The sequence below is a fragment of the Ictalurus punctatus genome, chromosome 25, assembly GCF_001660625.3.
Source record: "Ictalurus punctatus breed USDA103 chromosome 25, Coco_2.0, whole genome shotgun sequence".
Classification (NCBI taxonomy): Eukaryota; Metazoa; Chordata; class Actinopteri; order Siluriformes; family Ictaluridae; genus Ictalurus; species Ictalurus punctatus.
In genome coordinates, this window is record NC_030440.2 from 15,797,326 (window position 1) to 15,813,714 (window position 16,389).

At 39.6% G+C, this 16,389-nt stretch overlaps 1 protein-coding gene across 1 annotated transcript in view; it reads right to left on the reverse strand.

Moving 5' to 3' along the window:
• Positions 1–16,389, reverse strand: part of slc35f1 (solute carrier family 35 member F1) — a 103,722-nt gene that overhangs the window by 33,779 nt on the left and 53,554 nt on the right. The window contains exon 3 of the mRNA XM_053675547.1: positions 5,719–5,846. Within this exon, the coding sequence (XP_053531522.1) occupies positions 5,719–5,846 (128 nt within the window). The remainder of the gene's footprint in view (positions 1–5,718; positions 5,847–16,389) is intronic.

The window sequence follows — 16,389 nt, forward strand, 5'->3', positions numbered from 1 at the left end:
AGTGCTTCACAGGGAGGACAGGAACACGGCTTGGGAGTCTCCGGAGTGGGAGTTGACCTCATCAAGAACCGCTGTCTGTCTATCCTCAAAATAAACGAACGCTGAAAACTATAATACAAGATCTCTCCCAGCCTCGCTCACGTTCCACCGGATCACCATGGCTACAATTAAAGCCGAGCTAAAATGCTAATTTGTGCCACGTTCTCGACAGTTCGGAGATGCACCCTTATGTCAGGTGCTGTTCGTTGTAATGCTGTTCACTGCAGTAGAAATGACATCATGTTCTCTTTCATGTCTGAACGCTTGAACTAGATTTCTGACTAATGAATCGCTGACATTTTAGGTAAATTATACAACGCGAGTTACCCCGATCGGCCGTAACATTAAAACCACCTGCCTAATATGGTGTAGGTCCTCCTTCCTTGTGCAACCAAAACAGCTCTGACCCGTTGAGGCATTGGACTCTACAAGACCTCTGAAGGTGGGTGTGCTGTGGTTTCTCGCACCAAGACGTTCGCAGCAGATCTTTTAAATCCTGTAATTTGCGAGACGGAGCCTCCACGGAACGGACTTGTCACACCCTACACACGCTGGATTGAGATCTGGGGAGTTTTGAGGCTGAGAATTCTTTGTCATGTTCCTCATAGAGTTCCTGAACTGTTTGTGCAGCGGGACATAAATTTGTTATAAAAGGTCTGCAGCAGTGTTTAGATAGGTGGTACGTGTCAAAGTAACATCCAGGACCCAAGGTTTCCCAGAAGAACATCGCCCAGAGCATCACACTTCCTCCGCCAGGTTGCCGTCTTCCCATAGAGCATCCTGGTGCCGTCTCTTCCCCATTTAAGCGACGCACACACACCCGGCTGTCCACATGATGTAAAAGATAACGTGATTCATCAGACCAGGCCACCTTCTTCCATTGCTCCATGGTCCAGCTCTGATGCGCACGTGCCCTCTGAAATGATACTTTACAGAGAACAATTCCTTACGTGTTTCATATCTCAGTGTTATAAAAGTAACCAATAGTCGTGAGACCTCAGAAAAGTGTCTTGTGATGTCATTTATCGCACGATCGATATCGTTTACGGTAACGCGCATCCAGAACTGTCAGTCCCAACACGACCCAACGCAACGCAACGCACTGCGAGTGTGTGGAGTTAAACGACATTCTTCGTTATGAAAGCGGCTTCTCATATCCCTCAGCATCTGTCAGCTCCCTGCTGCCTGTCTTTCACACCGTGGAACGCTCTCAGAGGAGATCAGTGTGCACTTTTTCCTCGTGTGAGCTGCCACGGTGTCCTAAGTAGGACAATCAGGTCCACACACAAGCACACACGAGCAGCTATTAGCGTGCAGCAGCTCCACTTTCAGATGATTTCTGAGAGGCCATGGGGAGCGTACATCATTGATTCGGGCGTCTGAGAGCAGCTCCGCTGTCGGCTCAAATGGCCACGGATGATATGAATGGAACCAGAGCGAAAGCGACTGGGACATGTCATTAGTTTCGTCTACTAGCGGAGTGTGTGTGTGTGATAAGTGGACGTAGGCCACCATGATGCAGCGATTTTCCCTCGGACGGCTCGAGATCGGAGACAGCATGCCTTGCTTTTAAGTACCATAATAATCGTGGACACGCGAGTTAACCTGGACATTTGTGATAAAAAAGTGGTGGAGTTAGGCTGGTTATGTTCATCATCTTCCAGACGATGATGTCAGGACGTGCGTATCAGTGTCTTCTTCCCGCTGTTCCTTTACAGGAAAATTCAAAGCGTTTATTTATTAAAGAACGACATATCATACTTTTTATACATTCACAGTTACGCGTTTGTACACCAGAACTTTTATCGGTATCGTTACGTCCTTTCCACCTGCCTCGTGAGTTTCCACAACTTTATTATGACAATAGTGTATATCTACCCAAAGGAAAACGCCGCCTCCGCCTCCAGTCGATTTTTTTCACCTGATACACCAAACTTCATACTGGGTGATTTTAACCATGTGTCCCTGAAAAAGACACTTACACATTTTTATCAATACGGCTCCTGTCCAAGTAGATGAGATAAGACATTAGATCTTTGTTATGGGTCAGTAAAGGATGCTTATAAATCCCTCCCACTACCTCCACTGGGCTCTGCGGATCATAACTGTGTGCATTTACCGCCCATATATAAAATGTTTTAATTAGACAGAAAATGCAAACAGAAAGGTTTGGACTGAGGAATGTTTGTCTGCAGGAACGTTAGGATTCGGGACAATGAGACCAGCCACGGCTCGGTCATCGATGACTTTGCCAAGTGGTGTGAGGAATCCTATCTTCAATTGAACTTATTTTTAGAAAACAGGTCTATACACATAAAGGCACACTCATTAAGGGTCGGACGATAACGTGTGAAATCCTATAAATATCCTGGGATAATTACTGACTCAGAACTGAACTTTGAAGCAAATTGTGAAGCTGTGTGTAAGAAGGGGCACCAGCGTTTGTGTTGTTTAAGGAAATGGTCCCATTTTCACATTGAAAAAAAAACTACGATGACGTTATTCTATCATGCTTTTATTGAATCGAGTTTGATCTTTTCTTTAGGGGTCTTGGTTTGGAAATCTACCTTAAAAAAATATAAATACTTTGAGTCAAATTGTTAAATGGTCTAGTAGGCTGATTGGGGAGTCCAGCTTAGCCCAGTGTCTCTGTACACCAGACAGTTACAGTGGATGAATGGCTCAATTTCTGCTTCTTCCTTCTGGACGAAGGTATATATATATATATATATATATATATATATATATACACACAACCCCAATTCCAAAAAAGTTGGGACGCTGTGTACAAAATGTAAATAAAAACAGAATGCAATGGTAAACCCAAATGTTATGCACAACAGAATACAGAAAACATTTCAAATGTTTAAACTGAGGAAATGTACCATTTTAAGAAAACATTAAGGCCATTTTGAATTTGATGGCGTCTCAAAAAAGTTGGGACGGGGGAAACAAAAGGCTGGAAAAGTAATCTATTAAAAAAAGAAACAGCTGGAGGAACATTTTGCAGCTAATTAGGTTAATTGGGAACAGGTCATTAAGATGATTGGGAATATAAAGAGTATCTTAGAGAGGCAGAGTCTTTCTGAAGTAAAGATGGGATGGAATCTGGATGGAAGCAATAGAGTATGTTGCTCTAAAACCTGTATATACCTTTCAGCATTGATGTCGCCTTTCCAGATGTGCAAGCTGCCCATTAAATGTAACTATAAACTGATAAAAAAAAAGTATCACGGGTCACTCTTTAATAAATATCTTTGTAATTGTTGACAGACTGCTGTGGTATAAGAGGAATGAATCAGTTTGGGGCATGCTGTTGTAAGAAACGAATAGAGTTCTGAGTGGTAACAGTAGCTCCGCTTCGAGTCGGGTCGCATCACTCATTGTCGTTGATTATTTTTCCGTAACGGCTAGTCCCCAAGTGTTTTATTCCTTACATCGCAGACTTCATTTCATTGAGAACACTAGTGACAGTAATGACATGACTAAACCCTTCCCACTGTGCGTATGATTTCCTGATTTGACCTCTTTACTCCTTCCTTAGTTTAGTCTGTTTATTCCGATCACTTCAAAGTCAATTCATATTCTGATTCTCTTTGGATTTGTCTGCCTTGTTGGATTTCTAATGAAACCCTGCATCAAATCCCCATCCGTCCCTGACACAAAGACCCCCACAGGTCCATCCATACCATCTTCTGCAATCACTCCATTTTAACGGCAAATTCAGAAGTGAGTAGCATAATGATCAATCTCTCTCTCACTCTCTCTCTCTCTGCCGTTCTCTCCCTCTCGCTGAAGGACTCTCTAATAATCATTAAGACCTCCTCTGCCTAATCAGAGGCTTTAATCGTGCTCTGCATAAGGCTGTTTCATGACTAACAACATTTTATTGAAGATTAACTGACCAGCACCAGCCAGGGTTGTGTTTTATTACTGAACCACTCTTATACACGACTACTACAGACAGCGGTGGATGGCGTTCAGCATCTGTACATTTACTGTATTTCACCGATCACAAAAAAATAATAATACTCCTCAGCCTCATGCCACTATGTCGATGCTGAGTCATTGATGGAACCACACTCGACAGTTGATACAATGACATGAAGAAAAAAAACATGACATCGAAATAATATTATTTCCAACCAACTGTCACAAAAGCATGACAGAACCAAATGGACAAATGGTTTGAAGGACTTAAACCTTCGGTGAAATTCCACTCCACTGAGTGACACTGAGTCACAAGCCATCGAATATGGTTTAATTTCCCAAAAGAAAAATCAATAGAATTCATTCATTAATAGACTAATGCATACACGATTATGCAATTTGGAAACAGACCCATGTTATACAGCCGTCACTATGATCCTCTAACTTAACATCACTATGATCCTCTAACTTAGCTAGCCAGGTAGTTAGCTGCTAGTAGCCCAGCTTGCATTTGTCACAGCTGTATGTCGGAATCGGTGTGTTCATGTGACTCGCCATATTCCCACTGATTTATTTAACAGTAACCGAACCCCAAAATATACCACAACAACCGTGTTTATTCATCATTAAAATCAACTAACATTAACATTAGCTAGCTGCACAGCTTAGCGCAAAATTCCAGCCTCCAGCGATCCTCTATTTAATGACATCACTAAGATTATAATTTCATACTGAAGTACTGAGAAAGTCGGCGTTAAAATAGAAAAAATACTTCATCTTGTCCCGTGCTCAAGCGATCTGGACCCAAACACCATTCTATATAATCACAATTAGACACCTTGTTTATATAGTCACAATTAGACACCTAAAAAACCTTGTTTTACCATGGAGCAGAAACGTGAATAATTATCATTAATAAACGTATAGTTTGACCAATCTGCACATTTTCGCTGACTAAAATGCACTTGTTTAACATTCTTTTTCATATGAGTCAAAGACATAATAACTAAAATGAATCAATATGACATGACTAAAGGTCACCGTCACAGTATCTGTTGCGGTTGTTATGGTAACCGCAATACGAACTGCGGGTTGGGGGGGGGTGGGGGGGTGGGGGGGGTGGAGGTGCATACTGTGACAGTGACCTTTACTTGTGCCATATTGATTCGATTTGACAGCAACAATTTAGTTTTTTTTTATCTTGTCATCACGGGGTGGGGGAGGGGTCTGGCTTAGTGGTTAGTACATCGGGGTCCAATTCCCACTTCTGCCCTGTGTGTACGGGGCTTGCATGCTCTCCCCGTGCTCCGAGGGCTTCCTCTGGGTACCCCCCACCCCCACCCCGAGTCCAAAGACATGCCCTGTAGGCTGACTTTAATTTCCAAATTGTCTGTAGTGTGTGAATGTGTGTGCGCGATTGTGCCACACCATCTAGGGTGTCCTCTTCCTTGTGCCCCGAGTCCCCTGGGATAGCTACGGGCTCCCTGCAACCATGTGTGTAGGATAAGCGGTACAGAAAATAGATGGATGGACGGATGGATGGATCTTGTCATCAACATCCTTTTGTTTTCTCTTATCATGTTCACCTGTTCCTTGTTTCCCCTTAGTATCAGTTTGTTTACACTGTACACTCACGCTGAGTTCACAGATTTTTGTCAAGCCCTTTTTTCCAGTCCCACCATTTAGTGAAATGGCAACAAAAACAACCTAGAAATAGGTTTTAAAAACAGTATGATAGTGAGCACTGACCTGTACACTGGTAAGTGTGGTGTATTGGTAAGCTTTAATGACCAGGTAGTTGGCTTCAATATCGATCACGCCGAGGATCATGTACTTCCACCATCGTCTCTTCAGGATCGCCAGTAAATTCTCCTCTCCTGAAACAGAACAAGATAAATCGTTCGTTTTTTTTCTTTTCTTTGAAATTTCCCCCCCATATTCTCCATACTTGTTTTGGCCCACCCACCACCCGTGACCCTTGTTAGACAACAGCTACCAACTGGGACGAAGCCGGTCGACCGCATCTTTTCGAACTGCTGCTCATGCTGTATCACAGGGCAGTGTAACACACTCCGAGAAAAGTGCTATCCACCCTCTTCTACGTACATGATCTCACAGAACCTATGATTGGCTAGTGTCACTTTGATTGACAGGTGAGAGAGAGAGTATACCATCCCTCCCACCCAGAGAGCACGGCAAAACTTTGCACTCAAAAGTTTTGACTCCCGTGGCTTTTTTCTTGGCGACATCTATGTTATACTAACTTCTGTTCATTTATAATAATTTATATTTCTCATTATATAATCTCAAAAATTCTCATAATACCATAAAAAGGCTTAATCAATTATGAGAAACAAGTGTAGGCTCTGAATGCTGCTTTTCAGCCACAATTTGCCGAAATGTCACTGTAGTGTAGCATGTTATCTGAAACCTAGGGCTGAACACAAATCCAGGATTAATTGGAACGCAACAGCAGGTCAATTACTGCAAGAAAATAGTAGATAAACAAAAGCATAGATCTCAACATGCCCACCAGAGACTCAATCTACCACTGGAGTGGAGAAAATGTTCAAAGAATAATGAGTTTTATTCGAATATGCTTTGGCATTTTATCCCAGCTAAACGATAGCAGTAATCATCTGCCACAACAAGAACCTTCCAGAATGCTGGAGTTGACTTTTATAATTGGTGAAAAATCCCTTCAGAGTGAAATGCGTGGTTACACTAATTGGGCCCCAAAGACAAAATCTCCAGCCTTCATTTTTAATTTTTTTTTTTTTTTTTACACCGTGGCGTAGAGGAGGAGAGATGAAATGTAATTAGGTCCTTTCAGACATTACAGGGGTTGTGGTAGCTGAAAGGTCTGATTTAGTGACCAGAAAAACTGCCACGGTTAGGTTCTTGAGAAAGCCATTAACTGTTAATTATCCAAGGGCAGTGGTAGCTCAGTGGTTAGGGATCTGTACATGACAGCATCAGTAGTGTTGGTTCTCGTTGGGGATTACTTAATGGCTGAGTGCAAAATGTTTCCAGCAGTCAAACATTTTTTTTTATATATATCTTTTACCCATTCTAATATTTCATTCAGGTATTAAAAGTTTCCTATTCCTATGAGACACAGCTTGAGACGTAAGCCTCATATCCATAAACTTCATATTGTTTTGTTTTTTTCCCCACATATAACCCCGAGGCCCTGCTTTATGTAGATCTCACATAAGAAGGCTAATTTGCGTGTGTAATGAGATAAATTGTGCGTGCAGTTAGAAGCGATTCACAAAGAAGAACAGCGTCGGAGAATCTGAACGAGAAAACAATATATGAATGAGGTTTTTGTGTTGGATAATTGCTCACAATAGCCACGGCAAGTTGGGATCTCCTGAAAAGAAACGAAAACGGAAACGAAACTTCGTGACAACAGGAAATACAAACATCTCTCTTGCATAGCTACTGCTACAGTCTGATTATATATGTGCGAAAGGACAGTGACAGCATTTAGTCAGCCCTCTTCATCATCTCACACCAGAATGACATTCAATTTCACTGGAACTTTGCAAACAGGCAGAAAGGTGATGACATAGGAAATCTCGCCACACGATTAAACATGTGTTACATAAGGCAAGAGATTTTAAAGTGTGTAATAATCATGATGGGCGCCTGTGGCCTGGGTCAAAGCACAGCTCTATGCAGTTCAGAGGAAAAGCAATTTAACTGCATTGTGTTCATGTGAAAGTAACCCGAGGACATGCGGGTGCTGGAAATGTGTTAGTGATGAGGATCAGCACCCAGAATGCAGCGCCTATTGAGCAGAGCCGGAAGACAGAATATGAACCTGTCCTAGCCTTGACAGAGCGCTAATGAAGCCAACCTGTCTGCTCTGACGGAGGACGTTCCTTCTACACACACACACACTCACACAAACCCAAAAAACCTTCCCTACACAGTGTCAGAACATAACACATTTTTAGAAGTTCTTAGACCATACTATATCTATCTATCTATCTATATATCTATATAATATATATATATATATATATATATATATATATATATATATATATATATATATATATATATACATACACACACAATTAAACATATATCTATCTACATATATCTACATATATATATATATATATATATATATATATATATATATATATATATGTAGATATATCTATATATACACATACATATATCTATCTACATATATCTATATATAGCTAGATAGATATAGATATATACACATACACACACATACATACATATATGCAAGTTTTGTAAATAAGAGGTTTTTTTTTAAATAGTGCCTTTAATTACCGAAATTATCAGCAATCTCAATAATATTATTATTTATTTTTATATTAGTTGCTTAAGATAAAATAGTTCAAATCGGAGGCCGAGACGGTCATTGTAAAACATTGATTTTGTGTGTTGCAACCAATTTTGGAGTTGACTTAGGTTTGTAGTCATTATCTTATTAAAAGTATTAAAAGCTAAGGCCAATCGAAGGCCAATTTGTAACCTCCTAGTAGAAACAATTCCTGGTACATAGCAGAGTTCACAATGCCATCATCAGAGTCTCTGAATGTCCAGCCACAAAACAGCCTCAAAGCATTACTGATCCAGTGGGTTTGGGCTCTTTCCTTGTATTCACTCCCCCTTTTTTTCCCCCACCAAGCATGTTAATGGCGCTCTGACCACAAAAAATGATTCCAACTGTAATTACAGGAAAGCTCGGCGAAATTCAAGAGCTGCACTTAGTGGCTTTTTGTCAGAAAGCTTGTTATGGAAGTGTGTCGAACAGTTGACTTTGATGCTTCACAACCCTTTGATTTAAACGCAAAGGCTTAGGGATCGGATGGAACACTTTTTAATGATGAGTTTACCTTATTTAACTATTAATAACATGGAAACTGTAATCAAATGTTTACCAAAAAAGAATAAAAGCTCCATGTGACTGGCAGTGTATCGACAGTATACCATATTCTTTCAGGCTATCGACAATTTAGTATTTGGGAAAATACCATTATTTGAAAAGATATATATTATTATGAGAATGTTTTTTTTTTGTTTTTTTTTCATTAAAGGAAACTAGTAAAGTAAGAAGTTTCTCAGACTGAGTAGAAATTGTGCTAATGTTTCATTTTCATTAGTCTATGCAGATAAATCTGAGTTGACTGTATTACAATTGATTTATGAAATATACCTGAAGCCATTAATAACACAGAACCACTACTGGATCTGGATTGTCCGCTACTGGATCGGGATTTTCCACTGAATAATAAAATACACAAAGACATTGCTTCGAGACATGTCCGATCCACCATGACAACCATTTCACACATTTCATTTCATCATCTTTCCCTAAATGAAGACGTTACAAATTCTGCCATCTTAAATCAGCTGTTCTTCCAATCCTATTATCTCACCTTCCATTAGAGGAAATATTCACCTTTCACGAGGAGCAGACGACTTACACTCAATCTTCTTACAGCCTTTCTGCCATTCGCATGAGCTCCTCTGAGAAGCCAGCCAGCGTTGAGGAAATAACTCAAAACTGATGCAATCTGCCGCGTTACTCCGACATCCTGTTCATAAGTGGCCTTCATGTGGCACCTCTTCATACTAACAGCTGCCAAAGCCACATATGCTTATATTAGAGATGTCATATTACACAGTTTAGATGGTCTCCATAATGAGCAATGAACAGCGGGAAGGAAAAATGAGGAAAAGAACAAGGTGGTGGTAGAGTTGGGGTCCTTCTTAGCCCCATTAAAGAAGAAACAGCAGCAGGGAACTGGGGAGAGTGGAGTAATGACATGGAAGAGATTCTTAATCAGTTTGGCAGTCCAGCTCCGTGTCTGTCTGCCTCCCACCGAGACAAATGGCTACTCTTCTCGACGCTCTAACTGGCTCTTGCCAAGACAATTAAACTTTACCTAAAGTTTAAAGAGGATTTATCATGTGCGAATGCATTTCCGCTACAAATTGTTCACATTTTCTGCCAGCTGTGGTAGCGCTTGTGTCAGGGAAAGCTAATTAAACAGGCAGGAGGAAACTTGGAAACATCAGCTGTAGGCTGTCTAATACACCTGCCTCTTAATCTGCGTCGGTGAAAGGCTCGGCAAAAACACTTTGTTTAACCGATCGGATGGAGTTTGAATGGCTGATAAAGCAGAAATTTTATATCAGAATATTTTAAAAACAAATATATTGAAAAAAAAGTGATTTCTTGTAAGCTTTTCTTAGTGTCACCACTTGTAGTTCCCTCAACAGCCTTTCTCTCTCTCTCTCTCTCTCTCTCTCTCTCTCTCTCTCTCTCTTGCAAACAATAATCGTCAGCACTGAAGACTTTCCCATGGTGGAAAACTTACAGAATAAATTCTTTTCCCATTTTACTTCTGGAAAGCTACAGTCGCTATAAAGCTACAGCTGAAATATTTCACAATATATTTCAGTTGTGTAATGTATTGTATATATCACAGTATAGATAGATAGACAGACAGACAGACAGACAGACAGTTTTATTTTATTGATCCCACAAGGGAAATTATTAAATAATTGTTAAATACATATTTCTACCAAAAGTAAAAATGACTGTTGAGAGACTCAGCTGTGAGAAAATTAGAGTACGTATAAATCAACACACACAAATACAGAGAAAGCATGTAAAATGCTACAGACAGTAACCTGAGCTCAGGATCCAAATTCAGACCCCAGGGCTGTGAGGCGTCAATTACCCAAATAGAAATAAATTTGTTTTTCAATAAATAAATAAATAAATAAGTTAGACAGCCAATAAAAGCAATAAAAAAAAGTTAAGTACAAACATGCAAAAAACCCTATAGTGAAAATGTACTACAACACAAACCAGTACAAAATACTACCATTCTTAATGTCCCATGATATCCCATTAAAGGGTCCATGTGAATCATTCTAAAATAATTATTTCCTAACATAATCCTCATCTTCATTTTGGTGTTTGTGTGACTCAAAGCCATCACGTGGTTGCCAATCACCGCAACGTTTTGATCACAGATGTCTTGCGCGCACCTTCTGTTATTATTCACACTTCTGTTTTTTCGGCGGTTTTTTTAGACCCAGACGGAAAATGAAGTGGGAAAGCTGTTTTCGAGCCTAGGAGCTGTCTAAAAAGTCGATCCCTGTTTCCCTTCAAAACGCTGGTCTGGCGTTTGCTACATGTCAACGAACGAGATCAACTTTCCTCAACTTGTCATGTCACTTCCTGTTTCAAGTTTGGCGATATCCGAGAAAGGACTGTTACGGTAAGCTGAGGAGATGGAACTCCTTACTCATATACAGCACTGGAATGATCTCACAGTTTGGTGTATGCGCTTGCACTGGGAACATGAAAAAAATGTCATGCCAGCCTCTTATACAAAAACGAGTCCTCGTTTGCAGGCGATCCTGCACGATGACATGCCATGCATCCAAAAAGCGATATTCTTCTCCACTTGAGTGTCGGTACCAAAGGAAGATAATAAACAAAACAGAAAATGGATGAACCGAGTGGCTGCCATTTTGCAAGTCTGCAGAAAAGAAGTGACATATGGAATTCCACAAATCAAATGCTTGGTGTGGACTCAAGTATTCAGACCAAGATTGAAAACGCTGTTCATTTTTGAAAGGGTATTGCAGCCGTAAGCATTCGTAATGCCGCTCTCCTCTACAACGAGTCTGTACATTCAGCTACTTTTTTCAACAAGAACATTTCTATAAGTTGACAAATTTCCACCGGCGTTTCATTTTATACAGTATACAGCACATCATTAACTGGCACTGGGAGCTGGAGCGCTCGTACGGAAAAGAAACGAAGCGGTACTAATTTACTCTTGACAATATGAGCAGCCATGTTGATACGATCATATGCTAAACTCAGGATTGACGACCTCATGTAAATTCTGTAAAGGGTTGGGGTACTAACTAAATAATGAATCTTTATTTACCATAAATATACTTTACCAGACTTTTCCGGATGCTGGAGGCCATGGTGCATGACAAAACATGACGGATCGTCATACTCATTTCTCCTTACTCGAAACTGAACTAAAAGCCCTGCTACATTACCCGAGATGGCCTTGATCAAAATAAAGTGGCGACATTCAACAGCGCACAATACACTCTGGATAAAAGCATCAGCTAGATTAATTAATAATAAAATTGCCCTGAATGTATGGGAAATCGGTTTTACAGCAATTAAAGCGGGGTTTGTGAACGGACAACAGAGAGACTCGACGAGATCGTTCACAAAACATTCTCATTTTCTTTAAAGTGCATACAGCCTTAATTTACAGTGCACTAGATCATAATGAAATTGTACAGGGCCATTACTGTGCACAAGTATGGGGTGACCACTAACATTTTGGTTTCCTGTGCTAAAAGAAAAACTGGCAGCGTTACAAATTTGATATAATTCACATGAGTGAGCGGCCTTTAATGGGCTCCTTTCACAAAAAATAGTACATAGATGCAGGTCAAAAATAAATTCCAGTCATTCGGTATAAAGAACTGATGTTTACCAGAGAAACCAAACACAGAATTCCACAAAAAGAACATCATACCTACGGTCAAGCATGGTGGTGGAGGTGTGATGGTGTGGGGATGCTTTGCTGCTTCAGGGCCTGAGCAACTTGCAATAATTGAGGGAAACATGAATTCTGCTCTCTACCAGAAAATCTTAAATTAGAATGACTGGTCTTCAGTCCGTCAGTTGGAACTCAAGAGCAACTGGATTATGCAGCAAGACAATGATCCAAAGCGTGGGAGTAACTCCTTATCCTAGAAGTAAGTGAAAGTCTGATCTCCAGTTATCGGAAGTGTTTGGTTGCAGTTATTACTGCAACAACCACATTTCAAGTTTAAGGGGCTAATTAGTTTTTCACATTGGTGATAGGTGTTGGATAACATTTTTTGCTTCAATAAAATTTAAAAAAAAAAAACTGCACTGTTTGTTTTCTCAGGTTGCCTTTGTTTTAAGTTGTATTTCATTTGAAGATCTAAAACTATTTAGTATGCGATATACACAAAATCAGAAGAAATCAGGATGGGGCAAATACTTTTTCTAGCTAACTGAGAGCTCGTTTAGCACTCGTAGTGAGAAAGATGAGCGTTTTTGTTTGCTCGGTGTCATTCAGCAGTGAGATGGTAGTCAAAGCTCGATGCCAGTGGTCGATGAGGAGGAACAAAACGCCACGCAAACTCAAAGTTCAATTCCAAGAGTCTGTCACATTGCTTTGATCACATCGTGAACCACTTCAACCCTGCTTATATTTCAAGCTGTTTCTTTGATTCCACTGCAGTTCGCTTTGGTTCGATACTTTCACACTTCTCATAAATGATGTTTGATTTGAAATTTGGCTTTTAATTATTAATAGTGTATCTCTGGGGATTTTACTCCCATCCGAATGCATCATATAGTAATTTTTTAGAGACTGTGCGAGCACATATATTATTACCTTCTATAAAACGATATATAAATATAACAAAATAACCCCAGGTAGCATACAGTCCCCTCCGAAACTACAGGAACAGCAGGGCCAATTCAATTGTTTTTGCTGTAGACTGAAGACATTTGGGTTTCAGATCAAAAGATGAATATGTGAAGGGAATTTAGAATTTCAGCCTTTATTTCCTGGTATTTCTATGTAGACGTGTTAAACGACATAGAACATAGCACATTTTGTATCAAACCACCCAATTTGTAGGCGAGCAAAAATATTGGAACACGTGACTGACAGGTGTTTCTTGTTACCCAGGTGTGTCCTGTTAGATTGATTGAGTAAATAAAAAATAAAAAACACCTACTGTACTCTTGGTTAAGCATTCAGTTTCACCTACAAAGACTGCATTTGTTGTTAAAAAAGGATAAGCCAACATGAAGATCAGAGAGCTGTCTATGGGCGCTTTGGGCATTGGGCATAAACAATACAACAATCTGAAATGTCCTGAAAAAGAATGAAACTACTGGTGTACTAAGCAACAGACACAGGATGGGTCAACCAAGGGAAACAACAACAGTCTGTGACATCACCAACAACCTCCACAAGGTGAAGGTATCACAATCCATCATTTGAAGAAGACTTCGCGAGCAGAAATATAGAGGCCATATGACAAGATGCAGACCTCTCAACAGCAGTTAGAATCAGAAAGCCAGATCGGAAGCCACAAAGCTCTGGAACCAAGATGAACCTCTACCAAAGTGATGGAAAGGCCAAAGTGTGGAGAAAGAAAGGATCTGCTCATGATCCAAAACATACAAGCTCATCTATAAAACATGGTGGAGGTAGTGTCATGGCTTGGGCTTGCATAGTGTTGGCCGAGTTTAAAAGAAAGAAGATACAGACATCTAAAATGATTTTCCAGATAATTGACTTTTCAATTAGAAGATCGTGCTGCATTTATATAAGAAAAGAAAAAACACTGAGTTTGTATGTCCATGTTGGGAATTAAAGGAGACAAGGGTATAAAGACTACTGGGCAATCATAGCCTTTAGTTGGTGAAGGATATTGATGATCTGTCAGCTTGAGAACAGTTCACAGTGTAACAGCTGTAGTCGTACTACACCTCAGCATGGTTCTCACACTCTGAAGCTATTTTTTGCTCGCTCTCTCTCTCTCTCTCTCTCTCTCTCTCTCTCTCTCACACACATTTGAAGAAAAAATTTTTTTTGCACACTATTTTTTACAAATTGGATTCAAGTCAGCAGAAGGCAAGTAACTTCCTGCCACAATCCTGATTGAATCTGTCCTGAGGAAGACGATGCTTGCTTTTGGAGCTACAGCAGGATTTATGATTGCAAGTCAGGACTTGATTGTTAACTGAACTGTACAGAGTTGAAAATACAAAACAAAGCCAGTGTATCTAGTGTGTTAATGGAGCACTATATATATATAATCTTTATAGCACACTGCCGCCTCCAATATTCATTAGTCTATTTAAATAAACTCTGTAATGTGCTGGTAACCTCTATTTACATAAACATCACATGCAATCTAATACAGGGCTGTATTTAGATTTAGATAGGGAAAAGTCCTTCATATTGAGAGCCAGGTTACGCAGGTGCTTAAGCTGTATTTCTGGGTGGACTATTCACAATGAATCAATTGACCAAATCAATTCAATTAAAAAATAGTTGGTAACAAATATAATTATGAATGAGTTGGACTGTTAGGAATCACACTGTGGTATGATACTGTACATCACCTAGACTAAAACACATTTGACGGAAAAGGAAGAGAATTTCACAACAGAATGTATGGTAACGCTACATTAATTATAGTACGCTGTGGGCCTCATGACATAACTTGTGTTTTCATCTGCGTAATATTTTGATTCGTAATGATTAGTTTGAGGTCAATGGGAGAAACAGCGGAAGCGCGATATCCCTGGTTGATTCATGCGTATTAACTGCCGTGTATTCTTTTGAGTTGGGGTTTCTAGGTATATCTCACATTTATGGTCACGTTTATCTTTTTTATTTTCATGTCCTATCAAAAAACATGATCTCCTGCAACTTTGGCTAAAAAAAAAAAAAAGAATCGTTAGTTTATAATGACAACTCGACGGATTGAAAATGTAAATTATGCCGTGTTTGGCGCTAGTTTAGCATTTCTTAGTGTACACAATATACAATATATATTTTGAATAAATGCTGTGTGTCAAGTCATCAAGTCCCTATCCTGCTTTTGGTTATCATCCAAAAAAGAGTCGATTCAGTGATTCAACGATTGGGAACTAATATTGAACCCCAAAGCTTCGGAGTCGATTCACGCACGGAAAATGAGTCGTCTTGTACACACACGGCGAGCAAGATGCATTTAGCACGGGAGTGTTTCAGTTTACTGCATGGTGTTGCCATATGGCAACAATTAATTTATCTCCAATATTTTGATGATGATTTATATGATACTTTCCACCATTGCACATTGTTGCCATACGGCAACAATTTAGCAACTCCACCCCCGCACCCCACCCCACCCCAAAAGTTTGCTTACATTTTTCAATGCATATACTAATTCAAGTATATTATATTATATATTATATATAATTAAAATCCATAAAAACAGTTTTTGTATGTAAATGTAATAATTCATGCAGTAGAGGGTTAACAAGACGAGATATTTATTTGTCCTTCATAAAATGTACAGAAAACCATCACTCTATGTAGTTTGGGTGTCCCTCCTTGGTGACATGCAGCAAGTGCTTCATAATAATCCCATGCTGTGGCTGATTATCTGATAAATGACAGTAATGTGGCCTGTTATTTAAGCCTGGTTAAGAGTTCTGTAGTAGTGTTAGTTGATTGAAATGGAAATTTAAAAAAAATTTATACATATTATTTGCCATTTAATACATTTTTAAAATAACCCAAATGATTTAAAATGAATTGATTATCAAAA